The sequence below is a fragment of the Chenopodium album genome, chromosome 14 (genome assembly GCF_948465745.1).
Source record: "Chenopodium album chromosome 14, dcCheAlbu1.1, whole genome shotgun sequence".
Classification (NCBI taxonomy): Eukaryota; Viridiplantae; Streptophyta; class Magnoliopsida; order Caryophyllales; family Amaranthaceae; genus Chenopodium; species Chenopodium album.
This window is the reverse complement of record NC_137847.1, coordinates 2,362,758-2,377,703: the sequence shown is the minus strand read 5'-3', so window position 1 is coordinate 2,377,703 and position 14,946 is coordinate 2,362,758. Positions and strand designations below refer to the sequence as shown.

Genomic DNA, 14,946 nt, shown 5'->3' with positions numbered 1-14,946 from the left:
TTTAATTACTATTCATATAATTGAACCTTTATGAGGAAAATTGAAAAAATTTAGTCCACCCCTTTTCCATCTACCCTATCATTATTTAGCATCCTCAAGAAGAAGCCAAAAAAATATCACAATAGCTTAATCAACTATCACAATCAGAAAAGACCCAAAACTAATTTCAAAGAAAAGGAATTATGCATGTCATCAATCATGAAAGCTCCTATTACTTTGCTAGTGACATGAAAAGCACAAACTTAATTAAAAACCATGAATTTCAGTGGCAAATTAATGATCACAATGAATAAATGTTTTGACCTAAAATTTTGAGGAGCAATTACACCAAAGCTAAGCTAGGTGCACAGGAAAAATTACCACATTTTCCGGTGACAAGAGTCAATGGCACATGTTAGTCATTTCATAGTGGAAATTTAATGAGGTTGGCTTATAATAAGTGTGCTATGACAATAACAAAATTACAAGGACCAAGTTGAAAGAGTTTGTTCTGATTCCCCGGATCATGTTTCTTCTATGCATATTCCATTAGTCTTGTCATATGCTTCAACAACATACAATAACATTTGTCCGTCTCGCTATAATTGTCCTATTTGATCATTTTCTGTTAGAGTAATTCGGGTTAAATGATATATATGGGGTGGAAAGAGTACATTCCAATTTCAGGTGATCACAAGCTATGTTTGGTTGTCTTCAAACTTATGATTCACATGAAAAATATGACATTATACTTGTATTAAATAAGGAAATAAAATCCTGTCAAAAAAAAAAAAAAAAAAAAAAAAGGAAATAAAATTGGATCTTCCTTGTAGTTGCTTGGTGTATAAGTTCAACCCCATCTTTGTGAAAAAAATTGTTAGGTTTTGGTTTTCTTTTGAAATTGCTTATTGTATAGTTCAATTCCATCTTTGTGAAATTGTTTTGTTAGACTCACCAAAGATTTTAATGCATCTTCTTTTAGGTGGACACAAAGAAATAAGAAAGTTTTGTCAATGAGAGTTGTATCATCCATATCAACCAACTATTTGGAAATAGTATGGCTTTATCTTGATACCATATGATAGATTGAGTTGATTACCACGTGTTGAGGATAGTAGTATTGGTCTAGTGATAAGATTAGTATTCCACACATTAAAGGTACTCTAGATGGTGGAATTCCCCAGCCCTTTTCTTCTCTCCTATCCAGAGCCGATTTTATCAAAATTGTGTCAGGTTATTCATGTAAGATTCTACTCCGTAATTTTCGAATTTAGTAGATCGTAACGATTTTTAATTTACTCATAGTTAAGATAAGAACTTTAAGAGGGGCTAAGGCTAAGGCTTTGTCTTCACCACTCAAAAGCTTCATCCCTGGTCCCAAGTTCAATTGGCTAGTGGTTATTATACAAAAAAAAGTAGGTTTCGTACAACATGATGCTGCATTAGAGCGACTGTTAGGCAATACTATAGAAGATAAATGTGAAATATTATCTTTAAAATTTGGTCCGAGGAATAACAGTAATGATTTCTGGACGCAGTCCTTTTGAACATTCATACAAAATTACAAATGCATCACCGAAAAGATTGGAACAAATTTAGGTTAAATAGTTTTTTTTTTTTTTTTTTTTTTTTTATTTATTTTTTTTTTTAAGATAATTAACAGCATATAATTATTGAGCAAAATGACAATTTATTTACTTACTGATACCTAAATAAATAATCTACTAAGTTAATTTTTATTTTTTTTTCTTGCACTTGAATTACGAGTATATATATATTTCCCATCAACTTGATAATTATTAAGTAGCTAACATGTTAGTTGTAGTTAGGACATGTTCTGATTTACTGAAAACAATTGAACTGAACTGATTGGAGCTGAGCTGAACTGAAATGAATTGTTTATGAGAGAAGGAAATTAGGAACTGAACTGAACTGATTGGAGCTGAACTGAGTTGAAATGAAATTAAGCTGAAGAGAACAGACCCTTAGTCGTTTAAATTTTATTGTCATAGAAATCGAGTTATAAAGAGTATATGAAATAGCTATTGCAATCAAGTGATGTTCGTGGCCTTGCTATATTGGCAATAACACTTCCATTCCAAAAAAAAAAGGGGCAATAACACTTGATAACAACAGCAAAAGCAGTTCATTACAAGCTAGAAAGAGAATGTGAAATAAATTCATATTCTTTCATCTTCACCAATTTGGGTCCGAGTTTGATCTGTTTTCTGCTTGGGGATAAACTTATGCAGATTGTATATATACTCTCTTCGTGTATAATTGTCACGTTAATAGTATAATTTGAACTGTAGTAATGTGATAACTGATGACAGTAGTGCTTATTACCGTCAAACTCCTGTGAAAAGTCCTGCCCTCTCATGACGCCGACGAAAATTACTGATTCAAATTTTGGGCAAACATGCAGGGAGCCAAAAAGTTCAGGGTCGTGACTTTCCATGGATAGTAACATCCTTAACAACTCAATATGAATCGCCTTCAATGCCAGACTTGATGGCGTTGGCACAACAGCAGCGGTGCAGCCGTTAACTGCCCCTAGAACAATCAGTTTGCCAACTTAATCAGGAATTAAATATTGACACCATTAATAATCACAAAATCTTGAAAACTAATTTGTAACTGTCATTCTGTCTAAAGGCTTAAAGTTCTCCACGTCAAGAAGTTATATATATAGTAGCGTAATCGAAATCTAATAAATGCAAACATTCCCCAATATACCTTCCGTCCAAGTCCCTCTCTTAGTCCCTTAAGAGAATATGGGCGAGGGGGGCACCGTCACATGGAAGCTGCAATCAATCAAAATGGGGTTAATAGACAAAAGGCTGGACATTTGGTGAGAAAATAAATGAAACAGGGCATAAAATCATTTTCGCGTACTTAATATTCATGTCAAAGGTCAGATTGAAGCATTATTTTTCATAGAACATACAAAAACCGCTGTTCTAAGATTCAGAATTCTAACCTGAGCAAGGGACATCATTAACTGGAGCCAACAACGTGCAATTATGGTTTCGGCGCATCAATCATGATCTGTGAAAGTTACCACATACAACAACACCCTTAGCAGGTGAAGCATCCTTAAAGGATCCATCAATATAAGATTTAAAATAAAGAAATTGAGAACTTAAGAGGCTGAGATTATTGGTTGTATACTTGTACCTGTGATTTTGATGTTCAGCTGTATTAAAAAGGACTTTCCTTTCTCAATCGTCCTTTAGAATCACAGGAAACGACAAATCCGATATTAGGTCCCAAACTGGCTAAGCACAAGAGTAACTGGAGTTACATAAAGCAAGTTGGAATATACTTTCAGCGATTAATTGGAAGAGTTACTAATCATATCAAATCAAGTTAAAATGATTCTAGCATTCAACAAGAAAATGCAAACTAATAAGAGAAACAATAGATATACTCCAGTAAAACAGTCTACAGCTTTAACAGTCACAATTCTTTCCCACAAACTAGTATCAAGAACAAAACAGCAAACTGTTACCCTACCCTCAAAACTCCCCGAGAGAGGAAACTTTCTTATAATACATACCATTCAGAAATGGGACAGTTACTCTGCAAGAGGTTTATTCTAGAAAAGAAAGTACATAGCCAGCTTTCAGACAATTTCATAATGCATCAGCTGCATAAGTTCTTTTGAAATTTGAATAACTTGGACCTGTAATACAATTAAATTATCTTCAGAAGACCTAGAATCATACTTCATATGTGTGAACTTAATACACTGCTATGTATTTTTCTCAGCAGTTCAGCAAATGCAGTTCATGGAGAATTAAATAACTGTTAAGATGTTTTCATCCTAAAATGGCTTAAAGAAGATCCCAAAGCAGTCTATGGCAATTGCAAATAAGGACTCAGCAAGGAGGAAAATTAAGGAAAGAATGCAAGATCTCATAACATTTTCCGGCCCTCTATAGGCTACGACTGGTTACCAGGGTTTCACTGCTAATTTGGAAATATAAAATGATAGAGGAAGAGCTACACGTTTACCTACGCTTAAAAATAGTCAATTCCAACCTCATCATTTGCACTGCCCCGGGAACTAACTTAAGCAGACAAGACCAGGGCATGAATCCCAAGTTCCACATGTCCACATAGGTCTTGTATGCAGATCCGCGAGGTGGAAGGCAGCTTAAATCAAATCTACAACCCAAAAGGAGAGATAAAAGTGGGTAACTAGGAGGCCATTCACGATAGTGATTATAACCAATGTGATAGAAAACTTGATTAATACTTCATCATATATGTTTTCTGAGCTGCCAGCCATATTATAGTACTATCAGGACTCAGGCTTCAACTGTTATGATCTTGCCTCAGAATTTATCTAAAATCCCAAGTTCCCAACATAGAATTCCTTAATAGTAAGGCAAATTATATTCTTATTTGTAGACTAGGTTTACAGAAGAACATATATACATGTCTGGCTAGCATTGAACAGGACATTATTTGAGAAAGACTAAACCAGATATTTCCTAAGTTAACAAGAGCAACCTTGTATATCCCACTTAAAAACTATTACAGGAGGTGGTCGGTGGTAATAGCCAATAGGCCTCCATCAAGGCTAAATGATAGGAAATTATCCACATCATAGGAAGCTGTTTTGTAACTTTGGCTCTGGCACTAGAACAAAGGAAATAGTAATGTACATGCTCACAAGTCCCTGAGCTCAGCTTACATGACACAAGAAAAGGTCAAATACATGACGCAGCAACTCTAATCACATGATCTTTTCAAGACAAATTCCTTCAACCAACCATGAAGTAAATTTAGAAAATGGATCAATTTCACAACTAGAATGAATGCTCACGGGGCAAACTACTCAGATGTGAGAAATTGTATGCAGATGAAGTCCTTCTAATCATATCGAAAAAGAGCCAGCAATAAAAAGGAAAGAAAGGTATTGAACCCATCCAGAACAAATATGATCACATTGCTTCTCTTATAAAGCTATTACTACAATATTCAAATCTGAAATGAGTTTATAGATGCGAAGATTGCAAAGAATGTAGCTTTCAAGAACAAACTTCAGAGTTTCACAGAGAAATTTACAGTAGCCTAAAGTAGAAGATGAGCCACACAGCTCAACCAGAAACTGTCTTCACAACTTACAGTGCATATTGAACAGGCTACACTTCATTCAATGAATCAGAAGCTAAATACTTTGAGCTCAACTATGACCTGTATCTGCACTATTCAAAGTTCAGACAAAAGATTCAAGAGCTTAGCCATAAGGTAAACAGGATGAAGTGGACAACTATTTTGTGCTTCTCTTGTAAATGTAAGCCTCTGCACAGAATTAGTTAGATATATAGAAAGTAAGAACAAGAGACAATGGGGCAGTACATAGACAACCCCTGACTAAAAGGGAAATTTGACCTAATAAGAGAATAAAAGGCAAAAAAAGACAATCCCTTGAATCATAGGCTATGTATATAACATCTGAACATCCAAAAGATGGATTGCCAACATCTCTCTCAGTTATCCAAATCCCCTAAAAAGGAAGTTATGATGGACCAATTATTACAAAGAGTAACAAGGATGGATATAGCAATAACAATGTATTGCATCCATGATCATTTATATTAGGTAAAGATATGGACAAAGGTTATGTAACAAAGTGAAAGTCAGCTAATAACAGAGATCACAGAAGCATGATAAGCAGGGCTTTTTCATATCTCGGTTACATATGTCCCCGAATCACAGAACTAGCCTCGGTGGAACTTCAGTATTCTAGCTGGTTACAGAAAATGAATTCTTCACCAGTTGCACTTATATGATACTGCTCCTATCTTCCAACACATGAATCTCACTAAAAATGGGGTAAAATCTCTACTAATGCTCTCAGGAGAAATTGACATACATCGTCCAGTAGCAGCAGAGTGGAATAAACCAACAATATTAGTGAATATAAAAGAGCCGAGTTGTTTATAGAAGAGTTATGATTGATCTTAAAGAACAGCTGAGGTAGATAAAATTCGATGATATAAAGCAGCCTTTTACAAGGAGTAAAGAAAATGCCAAAGTTACAAACTTACAATTCAAACTTAATTACATAAAAGAAACAGATCTTCAACTATAAAGATACACTACATACTGACATTGAGAGAATTCACATTGAGACACACTTATATCTTTACCATCTTTTTTAAGGACCCAAACCCAATTTCAAGGTTTTCTACAAGTCGAGCAACAAAAAATCTATGACATCATAAACAAAGAATGACATATATACTTCATTTTTCTTTCAAGTTTTCTGAATTTTACTCACAATATCCATAATAATAGGATGCTAAACAATCTCTAGCTAGCTTACCATATACAAAGTGGCTAATTTCCTTCAACAAATACATGTGAGTAAACACTATCATTAATTTCCTTAAAGAGTATATTATCCTGTTCTATATAAGGAACCATAATTTAAATAGCTAAATTCATATCTCAATAGTATTTCTAGTCACATATTTGTTATCTTCACTAATGTCATAAATGATTCTTCTATCTCAATTTTCAAGGTAGCAAGAAAGTTACTTAAACTTGGAGCAACCATAAACCAATCTAAAGAATGCAGGTCATTGATGAGACCATATGAGAATTAGCACTGATCAAAAGGGTAAGCTGGAATAACTCTAATCCAATATAAAGATTGAAAATGGAACCTTTTTAAGTATCAGCACAGATACCTTGTCGCAGACACAAGATTCTGGCTTTACATCCTTCAGCAGACCAGCATTCAAGGCTCCAGCAAGGCCCAGAATGGAAGAATGCAGCAGCCAGCAATGCGTAACAGAGACATCAATAGCATCATAAGCCTCTAGAGCAAGGGATTGGATGCAGATACTGGCACAGTCACACCAAAACAGAGGTGGCAGATCCCAGTATCATCTTTATGCATCTGGAAAAGCCCCCTGCTATGGCCCTGGAAATGCATTGGGAAGTATCAATAATATCCTGAAAGGAAAATTATTTCATTTTCTTTCTTTGGATAAATGAAACAGTTCATATGCCATGAATAAAAGCACATATCACTGCTTTAACGAGAAAGTAGTAAGATGACCGAGGTGTAGGTCACTGCATCAATTATAAAGGCACAAATGATGGCACACTACCAAATATCATTAATATAGAAGGAGCTAAATGCAACTGTTTACCAGCAATTAGCAAACTGCTTCAAAAATTATAGACTGCAATTTAACTCTTATCAAACAAGAAAGTAAAAACGTGATCACAAATATCGTAAAGATAATCAAATGCATCAGGATGCAAAACATTGGACAGAAAAATACTGTGAGAGAGCCAGGGGTAGGGAAGTCAGGTAAAGAGAGAGACAGAGAACGAAAAGAGAGCAATAAACTCAGAAATTAAAAAAAAAAAAAAAAAAAAAAAAAAAAAAAAAAAAAAAAAAAAAAAAACATTCATTACTTTGTCATAGTACCAAGTACAAGTATTTGTAAGTAAACTATTGAGAAACCAAAGAGCTAATACACAGGCAGCGGAAGACACAACTTGGGTTGCTTTTTTACACTTGTGAAAGACAGTCAAAGAGCCTACTATCTACTGCAATAATTGACGAAAAATTGGACAAAACTATGATTTGTCAACTAGAAGGAATGCAGGTACTAGATGCAACCAAGGTCCTTATCTCCTTCAAATGTTCATCAATTGATATATGCAGTGAATGGCGAAGGTTTGTCAATAAAAGTTCCTGTTCCCAACTTAACGGACCTGATGCATGCAATGCCCCTATAGTACAACGATAGGCTTGCAATTCTAACCTATGTATTTCTTCTGTCAACTCCTCTTTTGCGGCAAGGAAAGAATTTCCTTCAACGGGTCTCAACTGACTACAAGATTCAGCATCACTATTTTGACTGTCATTATCTTCACAAGGACCTGTGGCAAAAAAACGATGCAATTTATGGGAGTAATTCCCATAGACACTACAACTACCAACAGAAGATGAGACACTGTTATCATCATCTGATTCTAAACTAACTGAACGTGAACGTCCAACAGCACCATCTGTTTTCTCCCTCTCCAAAATCAACTCAGAACACCCAGTTACTTTGTTGGTTAAAGAAGGATGCATGCATTTTTCATGCAGCATTTCTCGTGAAGAAGCAACATCATCTACCTTTTCAGGTAATTCGGGTTGTTGCTGCATGTCCTCTCTTTTCTCCACTCTAATTTTCCGCTTAGGCCCTGGATATGCTTCAATCTGAGAATAGCAATGAGATTGCTTCCTTTTCAGAGCTCTGGAAGGAATCACAAGAGATTCCTTAATGTTATCAGGATTCCTAATGCCAACATGGTAACCCTTCACAGGTACACACACAGCAGCATCAACTTTCTGCAACTGATTATTACCCTTTTGAGACGATGGAAGCCTGAACCTCAAATCTTCACATTTGTTGGAAGCCTACATAGAGAAGCAATTGATCTATTAGGAACATTGGTCCAATAAAAAAAAAAAGGTGATTTCATTCCATGTACTGTGTATAAGCAGATTAAAACAATATAGCAATGGAAGGAAATATCCGCACATTAAACAAGTCCTTCAGCAGATTGGAGCCCTTTCAACAAATCACCCTATCCCCAAAATAAAATGACATAGGAAAGGACTATGTTTAAAGCTTGCTGTAATGGCCTCAATGACAAACCGGATACTACAGTGAAAAGAACTGGATTTTTTTAAGACTATAATTACAAAATTAGTTGCCATATAAAAAAAATGATTAAAATAAAAAAGTGAAACTGAATACCAACTACAGGGTACATCAAACAGCTAAAGTGTCAACATAGAAATCTCTTAAGGAATAATGTGTATAGATAATATACCTTTCCAATCACAATCCATTCACCATCCTGCCAGCAAAGTCTTGCCCGAACATCAAATTTACTCACTTTGAGCTCAAAGGTAGATCCAAGTAGTCTAACCAATAGGTAATTATGTACCAAGACCTTCAAAACTATGGCCATCTTCCAAGAATAGTTGTGAAAAACCTCAACAACATCACCAGATACCCAATCCTGTAATACATCCACTGAAGGTGGGCAAGGCCTAATCGCTTTCCGGGACACTCTTTCAACCATTCCATTCCCTGAATGCTCCACATCCCCTTCATACTTAACAGTGTAATTGTGGCCATTACCACCTACTATCTCGGCACACCTCCATGATCCTGACGCCATCTCCTTTTGGGTCAATACCTCCACTTTGGTACCCTTCTTGAATCTCATCATAAAATCAACCTTTTCACACTAAAAATCAAATCTAAATACACCTGTTACATGAAAGGAAACCCAAAATTCAGGAAGATTACAAAAACAATTAAAGCAAGATCAATGACTAAAACTTACATGCATAAACAATACTATATAACAAATCATGTGTAACTGATACCAATTTGTAATTAAGACTAAATTGATATTACAGACAAAATAAATAAATATATAAAATAAGCAATTTTAAAACCAATTTTCAAATTCCAACATTTTAAATTTCTCTTTTCTCAATATTAATCAAAATCCCCCAAAAAAGAGAGTTAATTTAGCAGTGAAACACAACGATCACATTTTTTCTTACAAAAAGCCAATCATCAATTTATGAACTAATGAACAACAAAATCAAAATTCCAGAAAAGATAACAGAAAATTAACAAAAACCATCAAAATCAGCAATCTAAGAACCACAATCAGCTAACATCAAACATAAAATTCATGTAAAAAAAATGATACAAACTCCAATAATCAGAATAATGTACAGATTACAAGATCAAATAAAAGTAAAATAAATGCTTGAAATTGAAAGAATTAAAAGATGAATAAAAGATTATAGAGAGAGAAAGAGGAGAGAGAAAGCAAAAAATACCTGAATTTGGAAGAAGAAATTGTTCAGTTTGGTGAAGAAGAAGAAGAAGAAGAAGAAGAAAGGGGGGTTTGCGTTTTGTTGGTTTGTTTGTTTGTTTGCTGGTGGGAGAAGTTTGTGGTTTTTTTTCTTTTCTTTTTTTTTTTTTCTTTAATTTCAAAAATATAAAAAATAAAAATATATATTTATATAGGGGTGCCTTAATTTGGTTGTAAAATCTAAATTTTTTTTTGACGATATTGTAAAATCTAAATTGATAAAGAAAAAAAAAAGACACTATAGTATGAATATGGTATAAAAAAAATAAATAAAAAAAAATTATGAAATGAGAATATGCTTATTATTCTTGCTTTTTATTTGGAGCGTGCAATGGTTTTTCTTTTTTTTTTTTTTTACTAATAATGTTTAATTTGGTTAGTAGTAGTATGGTATGACAAGTTGTCGAATGAATAACGATTAGAATAGCTTGTTGAGGAGGAGTTAATTGTATGACATTATTCTTATATACTATCTTCGCCTACTCTTTTAAAAATGCACAATTTTATTTTGAGATAAAATTTTAGCATATGATCCTAATAGATGTAATTTGATTTGTTTCTTGTTAAAGTAAATAGATATTGTGTGATCATCATATCACAAAAACTAGGATTTTAAATTCATAAATGACTATGATTTGTTTCTTGTTTGTGTATTGAAAGATCATTTAGGATTTGGATATGATGTGGTAATATGAGAAAGTAGATTTTTTTTTGTACCACAAAATCTTATGTGATATTCTTATCAAATAGTTTTATGGAAACATATAAGGGGGACACTTTTTTTTTTTCTACTCCAAACAACAATAATTATATATATAATCTTTAAGGTATCAAATTAAAAGAAACATCGCCTAATTTTGAATGAAGAAATATTAAGTATTGAGTTAATTTGATTTAATAGAAAGATGATCTTCAAACTTTGAGCATCTTACTAATGGTTTATAATAATAGAATTGCCTAGTTACAAATGCTAAATATAAAGATAAAGTCTTACACGCTTATATTCAAAGCTTGTCCATATTGATGTTTCATGACTTTATATAAAACGAAACAAGAAAAAAAAAAAATTTACGCCAACATATCATATTGATACAATTACCAAAGAATAAAATAACTAGTCCTTTTGTATATATATATATATATATATATATATATATATATATATATATATATATATATATATATATATATATAAAGAAAGGAAAAAAAAAAAAAACTAGTCCTTTAAAAAAAAAAAGTAATATTTTTTTCTCAATTGGTTAATCACGGTGCAAGTGATTTTAGTTTTTAAGATACTCGTTAGGGATTATGTATGATTTGAGCTTGACCGGTATTCACATTAGAATATTCCAACTTTATAAGTAAATTACTCGTATCAACTAGGAATTTCAGAAATTATTTAGTGTACACACTAGCTTAAATTTAGAAAATAATACTTGAGTTTATTTTTTAATTGAATAAGCAAAGAAGCAAGTCAACAATGTATAAACAGTCCACATTAAGATGATTTAACATTATATTTTTTTGATTGTAAATCAAATACAAAATGATAAACAATACTTCGTAGCTATTTCTTAAATTATTTATTTTTGGGCACAATCCCAACGCGAACATGACCACAAGCCCACAATATATACTCAATACTCAATCCATTCAAATTAAGTAGCCATACTTACAATTTTGAGATATTCAAACCAGTTGTCATTTATATCTTTTTTTATTATGTAATAATTAATTGTAGAGTTTAAATTGTTAGAAACTACAAATAGAAAAAAAAAAAATGTGTGTATATATAAATCAACTAATAAATTTATGCTAATTGGTAGCAAAGCTAAAGTTTATAAATTGATATTAAAAGATTTACATTATCGACTATTACTTGTATTTGCTTTCATTGATGACAAATAATAAAAAAAGAAAATATCCATTAAAAATAAAGGGTCGAAAAGTAAAAGTGTTAATTATGGTCATCAACTAAGAAAAGGTCAAATAGCAACCTCTTAAAAATAAATACAATTCAAGTGGCAGCCAACCAACATGAGGCATTCATTGGGTCCATCATATGACCATAGAATTTTTATAAGTAAAAAACTTCAATCTTAAAAATAACCCAAAGTTTTTTGTGTTACAAATGACTAACAATTGCTTGCATAAGCACCAAAACTACCAACATTTTGGAGTTGGTATACCAGTGTATAATAATTAACATTTGTAGACTTGCTTTTTTCATTTTCTCTTGTTATAATAACCTTCTTGTGTGAACGGTCAATATTTTAGGATATTAATCTACATAATAAGAGGTTTGACAATGACGAGGACAACAATATCAAAGCCTTAATTAAATTCAATAGAATGGATTCGATGCATAAATCAATGCAAAAATATTATCTTTGGTGGTTGTTAACGGATATTACTATTGATATTCAAGATCTCAACAAATATGACTCACCTTTTAACCATTTTAACTAAAAAAATAGGGGAAAAAAAAGAAAGATATATTAAAAAAAATTTATTTTTTGTGCTACAAGTCTACAACCTTTCAACAACATGATATTGAGTGACACATTCATTACCACATCATGTGATCATATCTAGCTTCCTTCAACACAATCAATAATTATTTGTTACATCTATCACTCATAATTAGTTGATTTGTCAGTATTGCTAGATTATCTACATAAATTTGTGCATTGGTGCACAAGTATAATAAACTCTTTTTTTTTTTTTTTTACATTTTTTTGATTCAACGTATTATCTTTATAAGGAGTAGTGAGTAGCTAATTTTTGTGAGGAGTGAGAGCAGTGTCACTAGCTAGGTCATCATAAGATAATGTATGGAATAAAATGAAGAATAAAAAATTAAAAAAAAAATTACATACCAATCAATAAGCTAAATTTACTTAATATCCGTGATTAAAAAGTCATAAATAATACTTTGTCTTACAAAAAATCAACAATTAAAATAAATAAAATCATATTACAAGGGGAAATTCAATACAATTAATCCTTTTGTAGAAAATTGATAGTCATGTTTCACTTTTTGCAAAAATCCAATGCAACATTTAACCATTTATTAATCAAAATATGTGAAACTGTGATATACAATTATATACCTAGCTACATGAAAACGAATCAAACAAAATTGCACAAACATAAGGGGGAAAATGATAGTTGGAGAATTGAAGAATAGGAAAACTATTGGCAAGAATTAAACGGTGTAGACCTTTTTTCAATCTAAAGGAATTGAATTGGTCCTACTTTTTCTTCAAACGGGTATACACATCTTATCTTATGAGATGAGACTCCATGAAGAAGAGAGTGGTCCTTAATTCTCATGCCACTATTTGTCTTAACTTGTAAATATTTGATAAGTGACACATATATTTTTTTTGTAATACAAAATGATTATCAAATATTTTTTAAAAAATGGCATAAGTAAGTTGATTGGGAATGTTGAAATATGTGTATTGCTTTATTATATTAATTTTAAAGCACGAGAATAAAAATAATAACTTATTTGCATTATTTGTTGATAATTGTTTAATGAACTAGCATTCTGGCCCATGCAATGCATAGGTCGTTTATATCTATATAATATAAATTTTTATTTTTTAATGTAGTTTTATTAGAAAATGAGTAGTTTATAAAGGAGAAAAAGTGGTGAAAATTGAATGTAATTGTAGAAGATATTAAGTTGGGGGAAAGTGAACCATGCAAACAACATTCATACATGTATTTAATTAAAGTTTTTTTTTTTTTACTTTTTTTTTATTAAATATGAGAAAGGGGATTAACAAAAGAAAGATTAAATGAGGTGACATGTGGTATTGGTGAAAAATAAAATTAACTTGTGACTTGATGGGGATGATGGTTTGTATTTTTAAATACAAATAAAGTATAGAGTATAGATAGATATAAATATAGATTAGTCACATTTATGTATAGTTGTATACCCGTTGTTTCAAGAAAAACGTTATCAGATTTGTTAACTAATCAATAAAGGATTCCCAACACTCATGAGATATTTACATGGTGATTGGAATCATCTCTTACATCTATTGACTACCACTACAATACAATAGATTTACAAAATAACCACATAATTATACTAAGGAAAAATTGCAAAAAACCACCTTTTATAACACCTTATTTGTAAAAAAAACACCTTATAAAAATTTTCTTGTGAAAACACACCTAAAACCACTTTTTTTTTGCGAAGTAACACCTTAACTCGGTTTTCGGTGTTTGACTTGGTTTTCCGGCGTTGACTTTGCACTTGTGGGTTACGTGATCTCATAAAACCATCTTCCTTTATTTTTTTTCTCTTTTCCCTCACACACACCACTTCACCACCACCACCACCTCACTGCCACCCCCACCAACACCACCTCACCGCCATCACCAATTTACTATCACCCTCACCAACACCATCTCACCCAATAAATCTACTTCCATGAAAATTTCACCTTGTAAGTTCACCCCCATCCACCCAAAAATCCCACCTCACCTCCTCACCCCCTTCCTCCATTGAAGCCCAATAGAGCAAGCACATACAACAAAAAAAAAAAGAAAAAAAAGAATCAAAGACCATATTGGTGTACATTGACTCTTCGCAATTACTCCTAATTCCATCATTGGTGGGCAAAAACGAAGAACCCTAATTTTCAATTACAAACCCTAATTATGAAAATTTAAAAACCCAACATAATTTACAAGAATTTCAGTAATTACAACTACTTACCTTACTCGAAATTAGGTTAATTGTAGCAATTTACGCTTAAAAATGGAGTTTCCATCGTCAATGGTGAGTAATTGGGACTTTGTTGGAGAAGAAGGGAGGAGAGAGAGAGAAAGTGGAATTGGAGAAATGGAGGGTAAATTGGGAAAAAAAAGGGAGAACTCACCGAAACACGTGCTTCTCACGTGCAAGTCAATGCCTGAAAACCAAGTTAAAGGACGGAAATCAGGGTAAGGTGTTAATTCGCAAAAAAAAAAAAAAAAAAAAAAAAAAAAAAAAAAAAAAAAAAAAGTGGTATT

At 32.3% G+C, this 14,946-nt stretch overlaps 1 protein-coding gene across 17 annotated transcripts; it reads right to left on the bottom strand.

Annotated features, from left to right (window-relative positions):
- Nucleotides 1-1,942: 1,942 nt before the first annotated feature.
- LOC145579828 (uncharacterized) lies at nt 1,943-10,028 on the bottom strand. Of its 17 annotated transcripts, none has more exons than XM_081637100.1 (10): nt 9,875-10,028; nt 8,842-9,287; nt 7,779-8,422; nt 6,687-6,922; nt 5,116-5,195; nt 3,539-3,664; nt 3,157-3,253; nt 2,960-3,027; nt 2,716-2,783; nt 1,967-2,532 (listed from the first exon to the last, which is right to left on the bottom strand). In XM_081637100.1, exons 2-4 carry the CDS (start codon nt 9,244-9,246, stop codon nt 6,853-6,855), a joined length of 1,119 nt encoding a protein of 372 aa, XP_081493226.1. In that variant the 5' UTR covers nt 9,247-9,287; nt 9,875-10,028; the 3' UTR covers nt 1,967-2,532; nt 2,716-2,783; nt 2,960-3,027; nt 3,157-3,253; nt 3,539-3,664; nt 5,116-5,195; nt 6,687-6,852. The 17 variants fall into 17 exon arrangements, with proteins under 17 accessions (XP_081493235.1, XP_081493225.1, XP_081493222.1 ...); XM_081637101.1 differs by having other exon boundaries at nt 5,116-5,190; XM_081637104.1 differs by having other exon boundaries at nt 1,957-2,532; nt 3,157-3,257; nt 5,116-6,922.
- Nucleotides 10,029-14,946: the final 4,918 nt, after the last annotated feature.